Here is a 22,858-nt window from a genome sequence, read left to right as displayed (position 1 = left end):
GAGGTGAGCTCTGCCTGACATACAAGGCCATGTCCAACCCAGAATTGATGGACATGCTCCACCTAAATAAAACCATATCTCATCGAGCAACATGCTCCAGGGATCTAAACCTCACCACAACAATAAATAGGACATGCTGGAGGGATAGATTCCTGTCCCAGAGACTTCTCATGCTCTGGAACAAGATTCCAATCTACATTAGGCGGAGCTCCTCGCTAACCCTCTTCAAGAGAAACCTTGACGAGTGGATGGGAAACAGAAAGTTTACCCCAGGGATCACTTCAATGGCTCTGCTGGACAGAGGCACAGGGAACTAATCTAAGGGAGTGGCGAAAGCCAACACATTCTGGCTAGGCTTATAAATGCCTTTGGGCAGATAGCCAAGTACCTACCTATGAACCTATGATATCACAGTATTAGCATGTTTGGTTGCACTTACAGCTTGCTCTGCAATATAACTCAGATGCAACTGCAGGTGCTAATTATCTGTTTAGGTAGATAATAAAACATGTACTTAACAATGGGACTTTAAACAATACATGACATCTTCCTGGACACCTTTTTTTTAACATCATATTTCATATAAGGAGCTTTATTGTAAGTGAAGAATTACATTTTTGACATCTGTGATTTTTTTTTTGTGTGTTTTATTTTCTCTTTGTTGTCTGTGCTTTTTTTCAGTGCTCACATCCTTAGGACAATGACATGGGGCAATAGCCAGGATTTTGTATATAGTAGCAAATCATTTTTAGTAAAAAATCATTTACACTATGGTTCAAGTACTATGAGATCTGATAACACCCTCATTTTGATATAACTCACTTAATCCAGCACATAGATTCCTTTGTTTTCACTTACTGGTTTCAGGACAGTGAAATTGGAAACCCATCACAGCATGCTAGTACACACTCACTCATCCTTGGCATGTACATCTACAGGTAGTTTGGAAGAAAGTCAGTTGAATGATAACTCTGGGATGGGTCTAGGCTTTTTCATTATGGTATGACTTCTCAAGAGACTTACAGTTGAGTGACAAAATGAATGAGCTAGTTCACTGAATCTTATTTTGTTAAGCAATATCACTGGTTGGGAGAATACTCTTTTATATACAGATTAGACTATTCCGTTTTTTTTTCTATGATAAAACCATCTTTGAGTTAGTATATGTAATTGCCAGGGAATATATAGGATGTAGATGTCTGTATGGAGTATGCATGAGAGTGTACTCCTTTGCAAAACTGCTTATTTTGGACTTTTTCAGCCTGTCATCATATTGCTAGTAAGTCAAGATGTAGTCCCATGACCTGTTGGTTTGTTGATGTGATAGTCTTATTGACATCTTCAACTTATTGAGATTCTGATTGAGCTGACTGTTAAAGCAACAGATTACATACATTTGGAGTGTCAAATGAAATTAGAGCACCTGGAGAAAACTCACATGGATAGAGGGAGGATATGCAGACAATAAAAGCACTACAGCTGAGAGCCAGACTTTGACAGCCTAGACAGTCGCAATACCTGGTTGATAGTATACCTTTACAAAAAGCTTAGCTCTTCTTTGGCTGCCTGTGGCACAGAAATATAGTGGCCTGTGACTATTACTACAGATACTGAGGAATACAGACAGCACTGTTGCATTACATGCTCTTTCTATTTACATACTTCAGCCCTTGCCATGTTAGGGGAGCTAAGTTATAACTCGATGAAAAATGGAGGGGAGCATCACTAGCAAAATACAACATAAAACCATATGTTTTCTGCATAAGAACCAGTTTACAGTGAAAATGTACACGATAAGGGGTATTTCCCAACTTCACACAGTTTCTACTTAAATTTGCTTAACAGAGATGTCAATCTCTCTCTTTAAAAACAAAAACATACAGGGGAGCTGGTTTTAAAAATGGTGGGTATTTAAAATCCTTGATTACAAAAGTGAACATGTGCACAGAGATTTAGGTTACATTCAGAATTAAGAAAGGACCTTACTTTCAGTGCAATTCGCCTAAAAAGAATTTGTTAGAAATCTTAGAAGTCTACAAAGTGAACAATGTACTAATACACAGCTCCAGTGTAGAAGGTGTGCTCTAAAAATTATCCACGTGGATTAGCAAAAAAAAAAACCCTGGTATCTCTGTGCTGACTAAAGGTAAGGGGATGCAGGGCACAAGAACGTGTTACACCGGGCTTGTTTGGTGACATTTTTCCTCCCAAACATAAGGATTTAACAAAGATGTTATATGGTTACAAAAAGCATGCTGAATTTGTAACATCTGCTCAATTCACTGATTCCCACTAAGTTCAGTTACTCTATGCTGTATATCTGTAACACATGAGCAGCCTTCCATCAACATAAATGTGATGTACACACACCAACTCAATACATGACCACTGAATACCATGTCATGACACAAACTCATTCCCTGAAGACACCTTCATCTTTTTGCTGCATGCAAACTTGATGTCACACCATCATTCCACTGATGTCATGATATAAAGCACACTGAAAGTGCAATTCCAGAATGGAAGCATCTTTGCAGCACTGAAGGTCTATGTGCAGGCAGAGGTTTGTGATGTATTTGAATCAGGAATGGATGCTGCCTTATGGCACTAAAGGTTTGTATGCAAGCAGAGGTAAGTGATGTATTTGACTCAGGAATGGACTCTATTGTATGACACTCAATGTTTGTATGCAGGCAGAGGTGAGTCATATCTTTTGAATCAGGAATGGATTCTGCTTTATGAAACCAAAAGTTTATGTGCTAGCACAGGTGTGTCATGGAACTTTTGTATACTTATCAGAAATGAATGATAGCTTTGAATGGTACAGGTGCTCTTTCAACTCCCTGTTACCAGACATTAGTATTATTACTTCAACCTTTTAATTTAGATGGAATATCCTTATTTTCCTTAGCCTACTAACTCAGGGGAAAGATGTTGAGAGACCAGCTGGTAGGTTGTTAGGCCACTGGGACATGACTGTCTGGTGAAAGAAGTGGGGGAAACAGGTGCTAACAGCTACATCACAGCTTGACATTGTATGCATAGGCCTATATCCGTTTCACAGCTAATTATCAAATGACATCATGGCAATGACACAACTAAAGTGATGGAGGATATGATGAATGTTAAGCACTATATGATCTGATCACCTAACTTGGAAATGCGTTTTCAGATTTGCACCATGGTCAGCTTTCTTAGTACATGGATTAATACTAATACTATATATAACTACATTTCCCAGTCATGGTACATTAGTGGAAGACATTTGCTGGTTTTCAATGTCACGGAATTCCTTTATTACTCCACTTGTGTCTGATGTAAAAACTGTATACATAGACAGGCATCCAGCAGTTTGACAGTTGCAGTCTTGCTATCACAAAAAGTTCCTACTTTCTGTGTCTGGCAGAAGTGCTAGGAAGTCAGAGCAGATCCAGTGCTGTCAATCTCACACAATAAATGCCAGCCTATATGGTAACAAGTAATAATATTGGTGAGAAAAAAAAAAAACATTAAATTGAAAAAATCCTGCTGTTTTAAGTGAATGCCTTGCAAGAGTAACAATCATCTGAATTTGCAAAAGGAATGGACAGAGAGATGACACTTGTTTAACTTACAAGGAGTGCCATTTTCTGATTCCCCAGCAGAAACCTTCAGCTGGACCAATAACCCAGCATAATGACACAGTTAAAATTAACTTGGTAAACAGTCATAATATTTAACCAAAAATGGTCAACTGTACATCACAGAAAGGCAGTCTGAAGGGTTATTTCCTTTAGATTAGGATATTTTCTGTGCAGTAGAAAGAATTTAGATATCCAATCATAATATGTTTGTCGAGCACCTTTGTTAGAGTGACTGTGACCTGCTTCAGCATCACAGCATCACTTCTGTATTGTCCTTAATCACTTTTGTCATGTCCTTATTACAAGACATTTACAATGCAAGCTCAAACCAAGTATGAGAGTAGGTACCTATTCATTAGTGCCAGAAACAGCTCAGCAATTAGTAATGACACACAATATTTTATGTACTTCATATGACATTTTGGGCCACTAATATATCTTTCTAAAAGTGTGTTTACAATGAGAGGAAAGTACAAGTTAAATCTAAAGCTCACCTTTGTTTGCGGATGAGAAAGAAGATGACAACAGCTATAGGAGAAAGAATGGCTAAAGCCAGGATTCCTAGGAGGTCTGAGTAGGAAGCAAGAAGTTTTGCTGAAATCCCTATTAGCAAAAAAGTAAATAAACAATCTTTTCAATACGTTATACACCATGATATAATTTTAACAAATCAGAATTGTTTCTTTTTCTCATTATCTGTGTCACTACTGTATTCAAAGCAGAATGTTGGAATCTTAAATAAAATAGCTCCACCAAACTGATCAGCTGTGTTTGGTTTGATTAGCTCCCCAAGAATGCATCAACTGCTTACATTTGAAGGACTACTAAAACTGTGTAAATGTGCTTCTTTTTTATTTATTTATTTACTTACTTCTAGATTATGATAAGTATCTATGTGACCTGATGGGGCCCATTGAAAGGACATAATGTCTATCCCTAATCCTATGCATTTTTTATACTTCTCTGAATTTGTTTATAAAATGCAGTTTATACACTCAGTTTCAGAATTATGTGTTTATTAAGCGCTAGCTATTTCTCATTCCCATGCAGATTATTTTATAATGCTCTGGGAGCAAAACATTTTAATATGAAATTAAAATCATGTCAAACAATTTTAGAGATAATCCATATTTTTTCATTTGCAGTGCTCATGTCTGCTGTGATTATAAGGCTGCCCTTTTAGAACTGACATCTTGGATGCTTCACAGATGTGCTTTCTCAAAAACCAAAGAACACTTTATGAGAATAATGATTATAATGGTAATTGTATGACATAAATGGGTAAAGTTTAGTTGTATAAGTAAACATACTAAAACAGAACATGTCCTAACAGATAACTATTGCAGTAGCATAAAGCTATATGGGACTTATCCTGTCAAAAGATCTGGCGTCTACCCACAATACAAAAGTTTTTGGGCACCTTCCAAACAGTGTACACCTAAGGAGACACAAGAGTGTGCTGGTATAAAACAGGATTTATGGATGTCAAAATTCGGAGCTATACAGGATCTAATCAGGTAAGTTTGGTAGTTATGTAATTCAGACATCTACTGGGCTTTTTGGATGCAGGAGTTTGAACAGTGGAGGAGGAGCATGCAGAATTAAATGTATTCTCCAGTGTCCCTATAACTAATAGAACAGCTAGGGGCTTTGGAGAATCAAATGAAGGAGGTCACGATACCTCTTCAGAAATTTATTTTCCTTTCTAATGAAAAAGGTCCTTCGTTCTAGCTTTAGTATCTGAAAAGGAAATTTCCTTAACTGAAGAGTCAGAAGAGACCTTTTCTTCAGATCCTGACTCACAATGAGCAGGACAGGACCTTGGGATGGGTAATCCAGGCCTCCTCCTTCTTACTCTGAAGGAGAATTATCTTCAGAAGAAAACTGTGATCTTCTTTTCAACTACAAAGGAACTGAAGAAGACGACTGAAGAGACTGAAATGCATTTAAAAGCCCCTTAGCAAACTTATACCATTCATCCTTTGACACCTTAACACTAGGTAGAATGCAAGGTAGTGAAAGGTATATTTATTTTTTGAGATTTTTTTTTCTTGGAATATAAAGCTTGACAGTTTTGGACATATCAGACACCTGAACCTTCATAAGGGAGCCAGCTACTTCCAGCACTAAGGGATGAGGTATTCTGACCAGCCCTTCAGATAACAGAAATCAATGTTTTACCTTCTTGGCAACAGCCTAATATCTCATCTTGGAGGATGTGCCTGGTTCCAAAGCCTTAGCAGTGTCCTGTGGAGCAACATAAGAGAGGTTAGGAACATCAGACTAACAGTATGAGGACTCAGAAATGGGAACAGCAGATTGCTCTGTATGTGACTGAGGAAGAGAGGCTGACAGCAGAGTTGCTTTGGAATCCTCTTTGGCAGACCTTTTCTTCCTCATCAGAAGGGTGTTGTCTGGCAAAGGAGAGCATGTTTCCATAGTGAACCAAGCAAGAGACTTTTAAGTGTTTGTTCTCAAGAAAATTTGTGGTATACGTATGGCTGGGTACAAGACTTTTCCACCTGTTTCAGGTAGTCCATGCACCTTAAAGGGCAGCTGATAAGCACTCAGAGTTGTCCATATAGGCATGGGTTCTTGAGGTTACTGGGTAGTTCAGATTACCTGTCAAGCCCTTTAAACAGTGGGTGCTGATCTATCTAGTTTCTCAGGATACCTGAGGTGGTGTTTATACTGACTTTGAGAACTTTGGCCATGACATCAGGGAACACCCTCTACTCTTTTTTGATAGGTGCCATTGGATCTTTTGCATCCACCTGAGCTGCCATCACCGTAGGCAGATGGTGCTTCAACTGAACTTCTAATCCAAAGGATGGCACACGCAGGCATGAAGCACCCCCCCCCCCGCATATGCTGCATTGCAGTGAAATTATTATTAAAAAAATGGAATCAAGTAAAACATTATATTTAACTGATTGCATTCTGAGCACTAGACTTATCTGATGAATGGGGAGATGTGTTGATAATTTGGAAGGGACACAGTGGCTGTGCATGTAAACTCAGCTGATGTGCTAATGGAATCTTGTTTTAGATATGATTTTAAAGTCAAACAATTTTCATCTGAAAACAATGTTTAAGGCCTGCAGTATCTTTAAGGACTTTCTTGGTTGAAATATAAATAGTCTGAACTCCACTCAAGCCATCCACTTAATCTGTGATAGCTTTCATTTACATGTAATTGCTTCCAGTTGCTAATAACTTCCTCTACAAGTAAAAGCAGCTGTCATAGCTTAAAGATGTGTACTGATAATATGTTAACTACTTGATCGAAAGTCATTACAGGTTCATAGGTGTTTACTGAGCTAATGAACACAATGGTCTTTTTAAGCCTACCATGCATCCCAAATCTCGGACAAGTTCTAATACACTTGATAAGTGTAAGCAGGGGCTTGGGAGATGAACCATTTACAGGTTGTCTGTATCCATTAGAGATACAGGTGCCAAGCTAGGGATGATGAGTTTCCTGTTCCCCATCCAAACTGTCCAAGTTACACTTAAATTGGGTTAGGGAGGAACTCTGCTTCACATGGATGGGGATCCTGTTCAAGAGATAGGGTAGTCTCTGAGATACATACCTGTCTCTCTAGCAGGTCTTATTTATATTACAGGCAAGCTTTAAGTCTTTGGAAAGGGTAATTCTGGTGTAGTTTGTTTTGTGTGTATGCAGGAGGTCCATCAGAGTGGGGTCTGACAATGCCCTGTATGCCAGGCACAGATCTCCCCTCAACAGCCTGTAGGAGACAGAATACAGAGATAGGGCCTTGAGGCTGTCTGCAAAGGACATTTTACTTATGCCCTGTGTTCTTTTAGTGAGGAACCTTTGTGAACGTTCCATTTGTTGGATATGCCTGGTTAGGGACATACCAAAGGGGGTATTGTACTTAATGACAGGTCTGATGAAAGCTGACTACAGTGGAAGAATGACTTCCTTGGACCTAGATGCCGTACCTTTGTTCATAAGTTGTGCAACATAGAAGGATTGCCTCATTACTGTAGACAAGTGATGGTCAAATGCTAGATTACTGTCTATGTGTGCCCTTAAGTCCCTGACTACTGGGTCTTACGTCCCTGACTACTGAGTCAACTCAGAGGGGTGTGTTGTCAATATGATAGTTCCCACAGGTGAATGATTTCCCGAAGGATACTATTATGCATTTCTTGGCATTTAGTTTTACTCCCTGGCTCTGACACCAGTTGTTTGTCTGTGTCACCTTTCCTGGAGAACATTTGTATTGGTGGGTGAGTCAATGAGAGCTCCTAATTTGCAATCATCGGCAAATTTAGTCAGCCAGAGACCAGTGACATTGGCCTTGAATTCAGAGAACTAAATGCCAAAAAGTAGCAGTCCAAGGACCAATCCCTGAGGGACTCCACTTGTGACTGGCCTCTTTTTAGAGGTGTACTCCCCAATTCTAACTTTCTGGGTCCTGTCTGTGAGCCAGTTGCTATCCACTAGGTGACATACAGGTTTGTACCTAACCTCTTGAGTTTGTCAACAATACCCATGTTGGGTATTATGTCAAATGCCTTGGCCAGGTCAAAGTAGGCAGTGTGAACCATTTTGCCCTTATCCACTGCTTTGCTGGCCTTCTTAAAGAAGTCTACCAGGTTCAGTAGGCCATTGATGAACCCAAATTGGATGTGATCCAGTGCCTGGAGGTTTACTGTATCATTATTGATAATTTCCACAATAATTCTTTCCATGGCTTTGCATATAAGACTAGTAAGAACTATGGGACTGTAGTTTCCAGGGTCTGTAGATGGCTCACCTTTGTACAAAGAGATGACTGCTGCTGTTCTCCATTCATGAGGCACAAAGGTTTGAAATTATGTTTACTACACAGGGTTAATAGATGGACACTGCATTTCTTACTTTTTCTGACTCTGTCATTTGCATAGAGCTGGATGACTGTAGAAGGCTTGGGCCAATTTTCTCAGTTGGTTGCAATATAAATAAAACAATTAACTTTTTATATGGCATAGAGTTGTACTTCAAATTGCATATTATTGTTTTCCTTTTGGCATATGAATAGTTAAATAGCAATTTTATGGACAAAATGAGTTAAGCAATATACATTTATTACATGTTGCCATAAACAAAGGATGTATGTGGGCCTGTTATGTTTTATTTGTTTGATGGGGTAATCGAGGATACTTTGTTTTCACAGGGGTTTGTCCGGTTTGAAGCATGGAGTTAAATATAAAACATACTTATTGACTTTACATTATAGTCAATGTAGTGTTTACAATGTGGCTGGGAAATGAGTTCACAAGCACTTTTAATGGTTCAAAGTCACTTTAAATGAAAAGGGTTTGTGCAATGTGTATAACTGGTTAACATCATGTGACTTATTATAAATAATGTTCGGTTGGTGTAACAACTTATCCCTTGAAGGCTTTTTAGCTGAAGTACCAGGAGACACCAGTAAAGTTTGTTGGCACTTTACTTTTGAGAGTCTTTGTTTTTTGTATGTTTTGTATTAGTTTGTGGTTTGAGTTTCAATCTGAGCTATGTGTTGACCATCATCATGCCATTTATCAATCAGAATGGCCTGTCCATTTTTATTCGTATTGAGCCATCCACATGAATTCAGGCAGTCCTAATATCCTGCACTGTCTGTTCCAGTGTAACCATTCAGGTTCCCCTTTATCAACACCGACTTATGTTGTCCTGCTATATCTAGCAGATCTTGCAGCTGCTGCCTGAATGCACTCTTTTCCTCATTATCACAACCCTGCTGAAGGGCATACGCTGAGGTTATGGATACTATCCTATTTTTACACTCACGTCTGATTGTATGAGTCTGTCACAAATTCTGATGGCACCCTTCACTGTCTTCAGAAGGTTCTCTCTCATCACAACTGCCACACCATTTCTAGCCTGTCTTCCCTCCCTGTAGTAGACTCTGGATCCCAAACTAATTGGCTTTGCTGCACTGTCCTTCTACCTTGTTTCCTGGATGCACAGGTTGTCCAGTCTCCTCCTTGCCATCATGTTATTCACTTCCAAGCTGCTTCCTGTCAGTGAACCTGTACTGATTATAGCAATTCTTACTTCATTTTTTTCAGGCTGGTTGATTTTATGTCCAGGTATCACAAAACACAGCTATCACATGTAACTCAAGCTGGGCAGCTAGATACCACCTGGTGTGTAGTTTACTGACCAGGGTTGCTGGGATTTATGGGGGGAGGATACATACTGGCCAAAAGAATCACATAAAACCCTACCACCATTAGCGTGGGTCATCAGTTTAGGTCAGAGTAGGCTTAGCCCTCAACCCACTTATCGCTGGCAAATACAGATGCCCATTTTTGGTTGGCTAACCTGACCAAATCACCTACAGATACAGTGATTAAACATTTTTTGCTTCTTACATAATATTTTGAATTCTGTTAGCACTATATATAAACAAATGCAAGATATTCTGCATAAAATCATATGTAGGCTCTACATTTAAATATAATTATGTGAATTATATCAATGCTATGTGTAGACATTTCTGAATTTTGCCTTTGTCCCTTGGAATCTTACATGAATTTGGTCTGTTTCATGAGAAGTTTCATTTCTTATGCAGCCATATGTGGATTTTATCTTTCCTAAATCCAGGTGTGTATAAATTCTATTCCTTTCGCCTGTTAACCATTAATGAGGTCTGATTATGTTTTGTGCAATTATGTCTATTCTTTGCATAACAACACATAATTTATACGTTTATACAATGTTTTATGCATAACAAGATATTATTTATGCAGATCATATGCAAGTTCTGTACCTGTGTTATTTTCAACCATGAGACGAGCACATTCTTCTAAGTTTCCTGATGGGAAGGTTATATATTTGCAGCAGTATGTTACATTCTCTTCTTCCTCAAAATTTTCAATAATTAGAGATACATTTGTCTTGGTCTGGTTTTCCAGTTTCACAGCCTTCCTGTAATCTGGATGAATATAAGGACCAAATTCTGGATGAAAAACTGCAATCCTTGTTTGGTTGAGGCCTGCAGTCTTTCTCCAGTTCACCTGAACCACTTTTCCTTGCCCAAAAAATATGCAGGTGAGCTGTACCCTTGCCCCAGGTTTTGTTGCTGTGGTATGCATCTGTATTTTAGCAGTACTTTTGCCTAAAGAACAAAATATTAGTTAGTGCCAGTGAAAACTAACATTAGCAACCGAACAGAACAATGTATTGATCTTCTGAGGAAATATCTTCTTTTAAACAAAATAACATGGCCAGCCATTGTTGAAAGGTTGTAGTCAACAGTGCTCTAACCAAGAAGTAGAAAACATACATATGTACATACATGCATAAATACATAGATTTAATACTTCTATATCTATTACATCCTTTTTATATTATATTGCAGTTATTATGTATAACTCTAACGTTCCCCACATATTAGCAAGCTCACACAACCTCAGATCACCTTGGAGCAAGTCCTGAGGGCACACTCCAAGACCCATGGGTCCAGATGATGTTGCCAAGCTGCTTTCTTATGAGTGCAAAGCACAGCCTTACTGACTTGATACTAAAGCTACTTACTCTTAGCCTCTCCACTCGATTCATGCCTGAGGTATACAGACCATGGCTGCATTTATCCCATTCCACAAGGGAAGACCTGCTACTGACCCTGGTTTCTACAGATCATTAACTCTAAGCAGCATTATTTGTAAAGCAATGGAGTGCATTATGGAACTTACCATTGAGGATGTTGGTGGTCTACAATCATTTGTTGCAAGTCAGTACGATTTCCCTAAAGATAGATTCTGCCTCTTAGATTTAGTGGACTTCTTTAAACAAAATCACTGATGCACTGGATGAGGGCAAATTGATATACACTTCTTAAATTGATCTGGCAAAAGCCCTTTACATTGTCTCACATTTTGGAATTGTCAACTAGCTAATCAATTTAAACACAAATATTTATGTAGCCCATTGGATAGTAAATTTACTTAAAAATGGAGACAATTCTATTGGACTAGGGGAGCACTCTCACTGAAAAGGGTCATAACTAGTATCATCTGTCAAGAATTTATTCAGGTCACTTCTCCAGTTTTTACTTCTCTGATGTCAAGGCCAATAGTAAGAGCTTAAAGCTAAATGCCAAGAAATGTAATATAGTGTCCATTGATAAAAATGTGCTTCCATGTACCTACCATACAGATAATACCCCACTAAATATTGACATAGTTATTGAGAATCGTGGAACTTTCATTGCCAATAAACTATCTTTTGACCACCTTGTAGCTATTGTCATTAGGAAATCTTTCTCTGTTAACAGACTCATTGTCATGCAATATCTTCTAGGGCAAAGGAAGTTATTATCCCACTCTACTCATCCTTTATAAGACCCACAACAGAATATGCTACTTTTAGTATATACTTGTCTAAACATATAGCTCAACTCAAAACACATCAATATCTCCTCACAAAGAAAATCAAAGGAATATCTTCCATATGCTATGCAAACACTTTAAATAATTTTCTTGATTTTCTGTTTCTTGAATTAATTTGAGGGGGACCTTTGTCTTGTCTGCAACGCCTTGAAGGATCCAACTCTAAGCAACCTCCTATACATTTGCAAAACCAGCAAAATAATAAACAAGACCTCCTGACAACATATATATGTATTTTAAACAATCCCTCTTTTATGGAGATTTCCCCTACCTTTAAGCAAAGTAGCTCCTTGGCCGTTTTTAAATGCAATCTGTAAGAATGGATGTGAAACCTTAATTTTAACTATGGTATGGCTCCTTGAATCCTCATTCAAAGGGGAAGAAATTAAACAGTAGTTACTATGTATTTTGCGGTAATAACATTGACACCTGTGAAAGGCTAACACCACATGCTGTCATATACACTCACATACACTCGCTCAGCATTTCCATTTTCTTTATCTCACTACATTGTAGCATTACTATTTAATTAAAAACATAAAACTTCATTGAAACTGCCAGCCCTTACTGATTGTTTCTTAAAGTAAGATGAACTGGTTCCAAGCAGCTCCGTTCACCCTTACTTGCTCGGGCTCACTCAGCTTCCCTACCCTACCCTCAATTCCCATCCACTCACACTACTTCTACTGTTATATATCCCACTAATGCTTTAGCCAGTTAAGTAATGCTTACACTATACAGCATCAGCCGGCTTACTCATATATATATATATATATATATATATATATATATATATATATATATATATATATATGGTTCTACCTGACATAATCGAAACTGAAGAACACCAACAACGCAATCACCGACACCACATAATCGACAGTACATAAACACGAAACCTCACATGCCCGACAACGAAATAACCGACGGTACACAAACACGAAACCTCATACACTGCACACACCACAATAACAACAATCAACAAACAAAACACATCCCTGTCCAAAACCACACACACAACACAAGCACACCAAAATCCTTACAAACCCACACTAAACCTCACATACACAACTATCTACAACCCTAACCCAAACCCTAACCCTAAGGTCCGTCACTATCGCACACTCAGCTAACCCGCGCCCTAACCCTAACTCACTTAACCCGCCCCTAACCCAAAGACTTTCACTACCGCACACTTACCTAACACGCGCCCTAACCCTAATTCACTTAACCCGCCCCTAGCCCAAAGACTTTCACTACCGCACACTTACCTAACCCGCGCACTGACCCTAACTCACTTAACCCACCCCTATCCCCACAGACCGTCAATATCCACACTTACCTTACTCGCACCCTAACGTCCGTCACTACCGCATACTTACACAGCCTTTTCCCATGTCGGCATCCTCGGCGTCGGTGTTTACATCCATCGCATCGGTCTTCTGCATTGTCGATCTTCTGGCGCTCGCGATTCGCTTGTCGGTGTTCTCCGCTGTCGACTATCTCAGGTAGAACCATATATATATATATATATATATATATATATATATATATATATATATATATATATAAAAACATACACACACAACATCTCTGTTCATCCTAAACTCCTCCTTCTAAACTTCTAACCATCAAATACTCAACAGACTGCACAGATACATCCCTTCCATTACATATACCATAATTCTTCTTTCAGCTTTCTTACATCATTTTCATCTCTGTTCATAACTAAGGTTAACAAACCTCTACCCAGGTTACAAACAAATAATACTATATCATTAACACCTCATATTAATATTCATCTTTTCCCATGGTCTACCCTTTCTTATCCTTCTTCAACTAACATTGTATCATACATCTGCTGTTAACCTTCATATTCCTTCTATAACATCAAGTACTCCTATCTGAAAAAAAAACAAAATGTATCTCACCAAGTTTATTTCACATATCCACACTAACCTATCCAAAAATCAAGTTCCTGCTTTACCACTCAAAATTTACTAAATCTCAGTTTTACTTAACTAAATCTCCTCTTATACACAAACTACTTTCCACCTATTTTTCTTTCATCTCCCTTGCTGGTGATGTTCTTCTTAACCCAGGCCCCTCCATTACCTCTACTCCATCCCCTATCACATTAAATCTATCCCTAAGCAAGAATCTAAAATTCTTTACGCTCAATTTTTACAGCATCTACAACAAAATCTCAGACTTCCATGCCTGGATAGCATTGTACACTCCCGACCTCTCAGCTGACACAGAAACCTGGATAAAACTTGAAATAAAAGACAATAAATTGTTGTTCCAGGACATAATAAGATTAGACTAGCTAGATTACACAATAAAGCTGGTGGCATCACATTATTTCCACACTAGTCACTTCACAATAATCAAGTATACAGATTCCACTCCAAATCTGATAATGCTGAGCTTCTCATTACCATTCTGAAAATTAACACTTCCTAATACCTATGTACTGTACTCATCTACATTCCCACACCTGAAAATATCTCCAATTGGATCACAACAAAAATTTCCTATGAAACTATCATTCTCAGGACATTAACATAAACTAGCTAAATCTTACATCAGTCTCTCCTACTTACTGTATTAACCTCTAAACCTACACCCAAATTATAGAGTCCCCTACAAGATGTGATAAAACTTACAACCAAGGATACATTCTGGATTGGATCCTAGTGTCTGACCATAGTTAATAAAAAACGGTACCCTCCCCAACACAGTAAGTGACCACTTACACTCTTACACCATCAGAATATCTACACACAACCCCAACAAACATTTCCACAAGCCAGCCTATAACTTATCTAAATTTAATCAAGAATCTTTTCTATTTATACTAAAATTTGTTAACTGGGCTAGGCTAAAAACTCTTCCTTTAGATGAAGCTGTAAATTACTTCATTACCACATTCTTAGATATACTTAATAGCTTAGCTCCAAATTAGACTAAATGAATTAAAATCAATCACGTACTATGGCTAGCATGTTTTACCAAGCAAAAAAAAAATGTCCCTTAGAAATAAAGCTGGGAATGAATAGCTAGATAATAAAACCCAACATAACTCATTACATTACTGACACCTCAGTAATAAAGTTAAAAAAGCTCGCTATAACAGATAAAAAGCAATTTTATACCAACCAACAATCGCACTACTCTAAACCCCCCACCCCCCAAAATTCTAGTCAAGAATCAACTCACTTCTTGGGGAGTTCCAAGATGGCTGCACACTGAGTAACATATTGTTTCTAGCGGTGTGAAAACAGAAACTCATCAGAGAAAGCCAGGACACTTGTGTTTATGGGTGAATTTCAGTAACTGGCTAGTAAGCACACTGCCTGGATGTCAGGAATAAAGAAATACAGAAGACCTGGAAAAAATCAGCTACAAAAAGTGAGGAAGAAACACTGACTAGAGTTCTGCAGCTGTTCAGCAAAAAGTAATGCAACCTTCAGACATGACTTCTATTAACCTACAGGATGATATAAGACAACTGCATAAAGACCTGGTTAAAATAAACAAAACACTGATAGAGTATATCAACATAAACAACAAAAGGCTTGGAACAAATGGAAGAAGCTTTAAACAGATATTCAGATGAGATAATAAAGCTGCAAAAATCAGAGGTTGAAATGAAGAAAAGACTGACTGAATATGAGACTGCTCAGGAAGAGATGTTTCAAAAAAATAATAGAATTAGAGGACAGAGCACATAGGGAAAACTTGAGATTTTCAGCTATACCAGAGAAGCTGGAAGGAACAGAGTGCATTCAATTTATGAAAGGACAAACAAGCAACTGGACTGGTATTCCACAGCAAGACCTATTAGTTGAATGGGCACATTATATGCATGCTCCAAATCTAGCTATAAGAAAGCAACCTAGACCTTTAACAGTAAGGATACAATCCTACCAGCAGAAATAGATGATTTTGTCAAAACTGTGGCAGAAGGACAAATATTAAAAGTGAAAGATAGCAGAGTGTTTTTGGAGAATCATCACTCATTGTACATCAAGCAAAAGAGAAGTAAATTAATTCCTCCATTCAGAGAATTTCAAGACGCAAGTGTGAGATTCAAACTGCTGTTGCTGTATCCAGCTGTCTTCAATGTATTCTTCCCTGGATGGACAAAATCATTTTTTGATGAAGTGCATACTAAGGAGGAAATACAAAAGTTTGTCCAATAAAAACTGAGCTGTGAAACAGAAGTAGATTTGGCTTCTTGTTCCTCTGGTAATAAAGACCATAGAGAGACTGCAACTGTTAAACCCTTTCTAGTATTTCAACAGAAAATGTTGGAGAGAAGGAAGGAAGCACAAGAGTTGACTAGAAGAATCAAGAGTACATTGGAAATTAAGCAGACAAGATTTGGGTGATAGAGAAGAACAAGAATAAAATCAGTAACAATGTGGGATTACAATGCAATAATTATATTTGTGAAATTTGACAACACAAGAAAATCTGGAAATATTGGACTTCTTCAAAATTTGTTTGCTGAGTGGGGGACTCAAGTAAATGCCCTACTTCATGCCATTACTGTTCAGAGAAATGCTTTTGGGAGAGGAAGAGAAGGGAGAACACTAACCGTAAGTAAGGAAACACTTTATTTTCTTAATATCACTGTATCTGTGTTGCATGGTTTTCTTTGCATGCTATTTTTGGGTGTAATGGGGATTGTAAACAGGTGTTCTTTTTATTTTCTCCACCCTTCGCTTTTTCTTCTTGTGTAGTTTTGAGAAACATCAATGTAATGATTAAAAAAAGGAAAAAGGGAGCCTGGTTAAGGGAGCATGACAGAGTTCAAATGAATGTGCTTTTTTCATTCTTGCATGGGGAAATGACTGATTAAGGTCCTTTGTCTTAAGACAGAGAGCAAGTAAATGAAAAAGAAAATTGAATATTGTAAGGCTTTTTTTCTAGCACTTGAAAATATGTATACTAAGTAGCATTTCTGCAGCTGACTCCATGGAGACAATCTGATAAAGAGAAAAACTGGAGACAGTCTGGTGGAAGGGGATTGGCTGAGGAAAAAGAAGAAAAAAGATCAGAGTAACTGACTAGAGTATAACGTTCCCTGAAAACAATCAGGGGGGGTTCTCAGGTGTGACAGTTTTAAAGATAATACAAAACCAGTTTGACTTTAAAATTCTCTCAGTATTTTTAATGCAATGGGGATACTAATATAAACAGGTGCTTTTATTTTTTCTTGTTCACCCTTCTTCTCTCTTTTTCTTTGTTCATGCTCCGTTTTGAAAATTGTAGGCACTACAATGAAAAAAAAATGAGAAGGGGAGGAGATGGGGGGAGCAGAAGGGTCTGGTTAAGAGAGTATATGATAAAAGAAAAATCAGTGTACTTTTTCTCATGCTTGCATAGGGAAACAACTGGGTAAAAACCCTAGCCGTTATCCAGTAACATGTTTACTACAAAGCATGTAAATGAAAAAGAATATTGAATATTGCAAGACTTTTTTCTGATAAACAAGGTAGCATTAGTTGTTTTGTGTCTGGTTTGCATGTCACTAGAAGACAATTTGATAAAGAGAAATGATTTGGAGAAAGTGTTTACTGAAAGCATTCAAGTGTTTTCTCAACTGGAAGAGTTAAAAAGAAAGACAAAATCAAATAGGAATTACAAACAGCACAGGCTAATAATGGAAGATACATAATACTAAGGGGTTACTGGCTAGGGAGGAGGATTACACTGGCATGCATTTACATCCCCCCTAAAACTGCTATAAAGGAGCTTGAGAAAATTCTGGGAGAAATAATCAGCTTTCAGGAAGGAATACTACTTATAGGTGGAGACTAGAATTTGGTTTGCAACAGTGAAGATGTGTCTGGGAGGACTAGATGGGAAAATATAGCAAAGGAGGGTAGATTATTGAAGAAATTTATGAAAATGTTTGGTATGAAAGATGTAAATTCAGTATAAGGAGTTTGGAGTGAATTTACATATTACTCACAGAAATACTAAAACTGGGCTAGGCTAGACAAATTTTATGTCTCACAGGAACATGTGCATTTAAGTGAAGGTCTTGAAACACACCCAATAACTATTTCAGATCATGCACGAATAATAACTAAAATAAAAATCAAGGTAATGAAATAAAAATGAGACACTGGTGCTTTCCCACCTATTGGTTTTAAAGAGAGGAATTTAAGGAATGGGTTGTGGGATTAATACAGGAGCTACTAGAGAAGATAGAATTATCTTCTGAAAACATAGCTAAGGAGTGGGATAAAATTAAAGTGGAGTTTAAAACTAGGCTGGAAATAAAAGAAAGGGAGATATGGTTAAACAGTAACAAGAATTATTTAGAGGGATTGACAAAAGTTAAAGTTAGGAGGAAAAAAACTGATAAAGATCTGGGAGATTTTGTTTAACATTATTTTAAGAAGAGGAGAAGTACCAGCATCCTGGAAGAAGGCGATAATAATGGTAATACCTAAAGAGGGTAAAAATCCATCAGATCCAGCTTCATACAGGCCCATTTCGATACTAAACCATGAGTGTAAAGTGTTCACGCCTATAATGCCTAAAAGAATGGCAAAAGTGATATCAAAATTGATAGATAAGGATCAGTGTGGTTTTGTGGAGGGGAGGCAAACATTTGACAATATTAACAGAACACTGATGATACAGAGGGAAGCAGAATGTAAGAAAGTACCACTTTTATTGGTGGGTCTTGATGCAGAGAAAGCATTTGACAGAGTAGACTGGGACTTCATGAGCAGGGCAATGGAAGCATTTGTTTTCCCTGATACAATTATAAGGTTGATTGGAAGAATATATGAGGGATCAGAGGTGCAAATTAAAGTGGGTGGGGTCCTCTCTGATAAAATCTGTTTGAGTAGAGGGACCAGGCAGGATTGCCCACTTTCCCCTTTGTTGTTTCCGTTATATTTAGAAACACTGGCAAAGGAAATAAGGGACTCAGAAATTCAAGGATATAATTGGTATGGTAGTCAGGAAAAGTATCTCTATTTGCAGATAATATTATTTTATACGTGAGAAAAACAGAAAGGAACATTACAGTATTGTGGAACATTTTAAGATAGTTTCAAATCTCCTCAGGATACAAAATTAATGCAGCTAAAACAAAGGCAACAGCAGTAAATTATGTACCCACACATGAATTGGTCCAATATCCATATTTATGGGGATAGGATGAAATGAAGTATTTAGGAGTATGGATTTGAAATTACTCTGTGGTAGAAGGTAAGGATATGTGGGAGGAGACTAAACAGAAGATAATACAAAAATTGAGAAGCTGTAAGTTTTGTTATATGGATATGGATACTAAGATACAAGTGATTAAAATGTTTTTAGTCCCTTTAGTCTTATACACAGGTCAGGCATACTTTTATCAACCGGAGTTAAAGTTTTGGATAGCAATTAAAAAAGATTTGAAGGATTTTGTCTTGGAAGGGAAGACATCAAGAGTCAAGTGGGATAAGCTGATTCTACCAATAGAACAAGACGGACTAGGATTACCTAATTTGAGGGGGTATTTTAGAGCAACACAGTTAAGGCTCTTATACATAACACAAGCAGAAAACTATAATTCAAAGTGGGAAGGAATGATGCTGACACAGGCAGGAAACTCAAAGAAATAAGTAGAGACTGAGATTTTGGATGCAGACTCTTAAGAATAACCAAAATCATACAGGGTATTATATTCATGAAATAGCAGGGAGTATTCTAAGAACCAAACCAGCACGAGAATGGAGAAAAGAGATTTTGCAGATAGGGATGACTGTAGTCAGGGATACAGATAATAGGCAAGAGGGGGCTGGAATTTATTGGAGAAAACTGGCAAAGGAACCAAGGTATTTGGAGGAAATAACTACAAAGGGAAAAGTAATACAATGGGAAGAGGTCAAGAATTTATATGGACTGCAGGTTAGAGACTGCCTTCTTATCAAGACTTGATATCAGAGTATAGGCAAAGAGAAATAAATAGGGGGTTCTTAAATGAAAGGCCAGCACTGGTAGAGTTTTTAATAGAAACTAGAACAGAAACTGCCATTAAAAAAGGAAAAATTAGTAAAGCATATATAGTACTGCATGATAATTAGAATCAATCACAGGAGCTTAGAAAGGGTTGGGAAGAGAGGAATTCACAACGAGACAATGGGGGGATACATGTATATCTCCCATATATGCAGCAAAGTGTAGAAGATTTAGGATCTTTGCCTGGAAGTGTTTACATAGGTATTTTTATACCCTAAGTAGACTCCAAAGAATTTTTCCTCAGGTGGATAGCAACTATTGGAGGTCTGACAGGCAAGAAAGAGGTAGCTGGGAACATACTTTTTGGGACTGAAATGAGCTGGCAGACTTTAGGGATTCCCTGCAGACTGCTGTGTTGGAGATGCTGTGTGAGCAGATTGGACTGACTGGGGAGATGATTTTTTTTTTCAGTTAAGCTACAGAATCAGAATTGTTGAGTCTAATTATGGTGGCTGCCAAAACAAAAACAATTCCTAGAAAATGGAAATCAAAGTCTAGACCAACTTTACTAGAAGTAGTGAATATACTTACAGAGATAAAACAACTGGAATTTGGATCTTAAGAAAAGAGAAGGAGCAAACTACATAGGAAAAAAATGGGAATTGTGGGAATAATATGTGCAGAGCAGGAACAAGGTTTAAGAGGCAGGATTTGAATGAGCCATATAATGCTTAACTGACAATGTCTGGATGGTTTTTAAGTGATGTATAATGTTTCCAACTACAGTTGTTTCAATTGTGTCTGTGATGTAAACTATTTGCAACTACAGTGATATCATTGTGTATGTTTTTCATTTATATAAATGTAAGATTGCCTTTGTCATATGTGAAAATTTAATAAAGATGTTTGGAGAGAAAAAAATAATCAACTCACTTTTTAAACCAGGCACAAAACAGAATCCTAGTCCCTTCCCAGATGAATCTCCTGTACAAATTGCCACTTTCACTTCGTTGACAGTATATCTAACCTAGTGTTAAACAATAAATACTCCTTATGTTCACAGACACAATCCTCTGCTAATAATACATCTTCAGTAAATAATGCTATTACTGATGTCACACAATATTCTCCCACTACTACTCCTACATTTACACTTCACCCAGTCCCTACCAACCATATAATAAAACTTCTACAAAAACTCAAACCTTGTGCTAATTCACCTAATAATCTCCTAGCCAAATACCTTAAGCTTGCTGCTGAAGCAATAGCGTACCCAGTCAGTATTCTTATCAAAAGGTCAATTACTGAATCTTTTATCCCAGGCATCTGGAAGAAGTCCTATATTATCCCACTACACAGGGGAGGTAACTGCTCTGATTTATCTAATTACAGCCACACTGCTATCTTATCACCTTTGTCTAAAATACTGGAAAAGTGTATCCATACACAACTCATTAAATACCTTCTGCATAACAACCTCTTTTCCTCCCACTCAGCATGGTTTCAGACCTAATCACAGCACTACAACTGCCCTAATCTAGTCCATGGAAACTATAAGTCATGCTAGAGATCATGGTCAACTTGCATCCATAGTATTTTCAGACCTCTGAAAAGCATTCAATACTGTTTCACATACTAAATTATTACACCAGTTTTCCTCACTTGGTCTCCATCCATCTCCCTTGCATGGTTTACAAGCTACCTCTCAGACAAACAGCAGTCAGTAAAATGGCATGGCTCACTTTCTCTTTCCTGCCAGTTATCACAGGACTACCCCAGGGCTCCATCTCTGGGCCTGTTTTGTGTTTAACATCTTCATAAACAACCAACATTCATACACCTGCCAAGCTTCTTTCATCCAATATATGGATGATTCAGCTATTATCTGTACAGCTATTAACTTAACTGATCTTCAAAAAATTACTCAAGAAGCTTTCTCATCCATTGAACTCTGACTCTCAACCGCTTCTCAGTCCTAACAAAACTAAACTCCTACGCTTTGTCCCAAAACACCTACAAGAATATAAATCAAGTTTCAAAATTCATTCCCAAAATAACATACTGACTGAAACAGTCCCATAAACCAGTCTGGTAGGTGTAATTATTGATAACTTAAAACTCGACCTCCATATACAAAACAACAAAATAAAACTCACCAGAGACCAGGTATGCTTTACAGACACCTTTTCTTAAATAGTATACTAGAGTCACTCTTGCTAATACCTACTTATTCCCTTCCCTCTTATATGGTTCCAATATCTTTACTAATCTTCAGACCTCTCTAATAAGAAAACCTGAAGCCTGCTATAATAAAATTGCAACATTTGTCACAAACTCTTCATATTCCACTCATCACTTATTTCACTTCAGTCATTAAAATGGCTGGAGCCCCCAAAACTTACCTTCTTACAACTCTTAATAGCCCATAACATTAGCTGTAGGCCTACTGCCTGTCCTGCACTAACATCTGTTCTTTCTAAATATCTCCCTAATAGATCTCCAAGATCTGAACACAAACAACTTCTTTCTATACACAAGCCCAACAAAACTACTGAAAGATCCCTATACTCCTATTCCACTGCCAAAGCTTGGAACAAGCATCCCACAAACATTAGATCAAACATCAACTTCCTCTCATTTAAAAACACTTTAAAGGAATACTTAAGCAAAGTATTGATCTGTTCCTACTCTAACTCTATTTGACACTATATCCTTCTTAAACTACCCTTTCAATTATCACTATACACAATATCTAAGTCTCCTTCCCTTAATCCCTTCTTCTTCCCCTTTCCACCTTTTATTTCTCCATCTACTGTCTGTAATAGGCCTACATTCCTTTCACTTAT

The 22,858-nt window shown here is 37.7% G+C and overlaps 1 protein-coding gene across 1 annotated transcript in view; it reads right to left on the bottom strand.

Moving 5' to 3' along the window:
- Positions 1-22,858, bottom strand: part of LOC122806609 (transmembrane protein PVRIG-like) — a 130,712-nt gene that overhangs the window by 86,754 nt on the left and 21,100 nt on the right. Inside the window, exons 2-3 of the mRNA XM_044077175.1 lie at positions 10,415-10,762; positions 4,118-4,226 (exon numbers count right to left, since the gene is read on the bottom strand). Of these exons, the coding sequence (XP_043933110.1) occupies positions 4,118-4,226; positions 10,415-10,762 (457 nt within the window). The remainder of the gene's footprint in view (positions 1-4,117; positions 4,227-10,414; positions 10,763-22,858) is intronic.

Source organism: Protopterus annectens, chromosome 7.part0, assembly GCF_019279795.1.
Source record: "Protopterus annectens isolate FY-2018-M chromosome 7.part0, PAN1.0, whole genome shotgun sequence".
Classification (NCBI taxonomy): domain Eukaryota; kingdom Metazoa; phylum Chordata; order Ceratodontiformes; family Protopteridae; genus Protopterus; species Protopterus annectens.
Note: the sequence above shows the minus strand (reverse complement) of the source record. Positions and strands in the feature narration are given on the sequence as shown.